Source organism: Cebus imitator, unplaced genomic scaffold (assembly GCF_001604975.1).
Source record: "Cebus imitator isolate Cc_AM_T3 unplaced genomic scaffold, Cebus_imitator-1.0 Scaffold4, whole genome shotgun sequence".
In the NCBI taxonomy this organism is placed as follows: domain Eukaryota; kingdom Metazoa; phylum Chordata; class Mammalia; order Primates; family Cebidae; genus Cebus; species Cebus imitator.
In genome coordinates, this window is record NW_016107319.1 from 3,050,885 (window position 1) to 3,052,240 (window position 1,356).

General features: G+C 47.7%; 1 protein-coding gene across 2 annotated transcripts in view; it reads right to left on the reverse strand.

Moving 5' to 3' along the window:
• ABAT (4-aminobutyrate aminotransferase) overlaps positions 1 to 1,356 on the reverse strand; it is a 116,534-nt gene that overhangs the window by 11,565 nt on the left and 103,613 nt on the right. For both annotated transcript variants that reach the window (XM_017533784.2, XM_017533792.2), the window contains exon 12: positions 572 to 709. In XM_017533784.2, the coding sequence (XP_017389273.1) occupies positions 572 to 709 (138 nt within the window). The remainder of the gene's footprint in view (positions 1 to 571; positions 710 to 1,356) is intronic.

The following is a 1,356-nucleotide window of genomic DNA, read 5'->3' on the forward strand; positions in this document are numbered from 1 at the left end:
GTGATCCACCCACCTTGGCCTCCCAAAGTGCTGGGATTACAGGCTTGAGCCACTGCGCCCGGCCTTAATAAAGATTTTAAAAAAGATTTTAAGGCCAGGTGTGGTATCTCATGCCTGTAATCCCAGCATTCTGGGAGGCTGAGGTGGGCAGATCACCTGATGTCAGGAGTTCTAAACCAGCCCGGCCAACATGGTGGAACTCCGACACTACTAGAAATAAACAAATTAGCTGGGTGTGGTGGCACCTCTGTAGTCCAGCTACTCGGGAGGCTGAGGCAGGAGAATTGCTTGAACCTGGGAGGTGGAGGTTGCAGTGAGCCGAGACTGTGCCACTGCATGCCAGTCTGGGCAACAGAGTGAGACGCTGTCTCAAATAAAAAAATATGTTTTAGGGAAGAATCTCCCATCCTTCCTCCAACCTCAACTTCTCCACCCATGATGCTGATAGACAGCCTCTGCAAGTCTGGAGGTTGACAGGGACTCCAAAGCAGAGATGCTGCTAGCCCTTTACTCTGGGAACTCAACCCAGAAAGCCCTGTGGCTCCATCCAACCTCGACCCCGTCCACTGACCTTCCTGGCGATGTCTCTCAGCTTCCGAAAGAAGTCATCGGACGCGTGGTTGTCTCCACCCTCGGACTGGATGGGCTCCACAATGATCCCAGCCACTGTCTTCTTCTTTTTCCGATATTTCACAATCAGATCCTCCACCTGGATCCCAAAGGGGAAAGTGACCACCGCTGGCAGAGGCTCGTGACCAGTATCTGTGGGTGACAATCTAGGGTTCCATGAGCCCCATGCAATTTTATTGGAAATGTGTTTGTGTGCATCTCCTAAGACCAGTGAGGCCTCTGTTGGAAGACTCGTGTGGATGGGAACGTATCCTACTTGAGATTGGTGCTAGCACCTGGGTGGATACACACTAATAACCTGGGGCAAGTTATTTTGCCTTCGGAAGCTTCACTTTCCTGATGCATCCTATGGGCATACTGACAGACTCCACCTTCCAGGGTCATGGAGAGCACTGAATGAGAAAATGCAGCACAATGAGTTGATTGCTGGGCTAGGTGTTCTAGCCGTGGTTCTGCCTGTTGTACATGGAACGTGCACCTGTCACTTAACCTTGCTGTGTGGGAAATAGCTATAACACGGGTATATTGAGAGAAATAAGGGTGAGAACATTCACACACACACACACATAGACACACACACACACTCACACACAAAGAGAAAATATAGCACAGTGTCTGACACACAGAAAGTGGTGGCTGCTATTAAGATTAGCAAGACTATATTATTATTGTTTGTATATATATATATATATATATATATATTTTTTTTTTTTTTTTTTTTTTTTT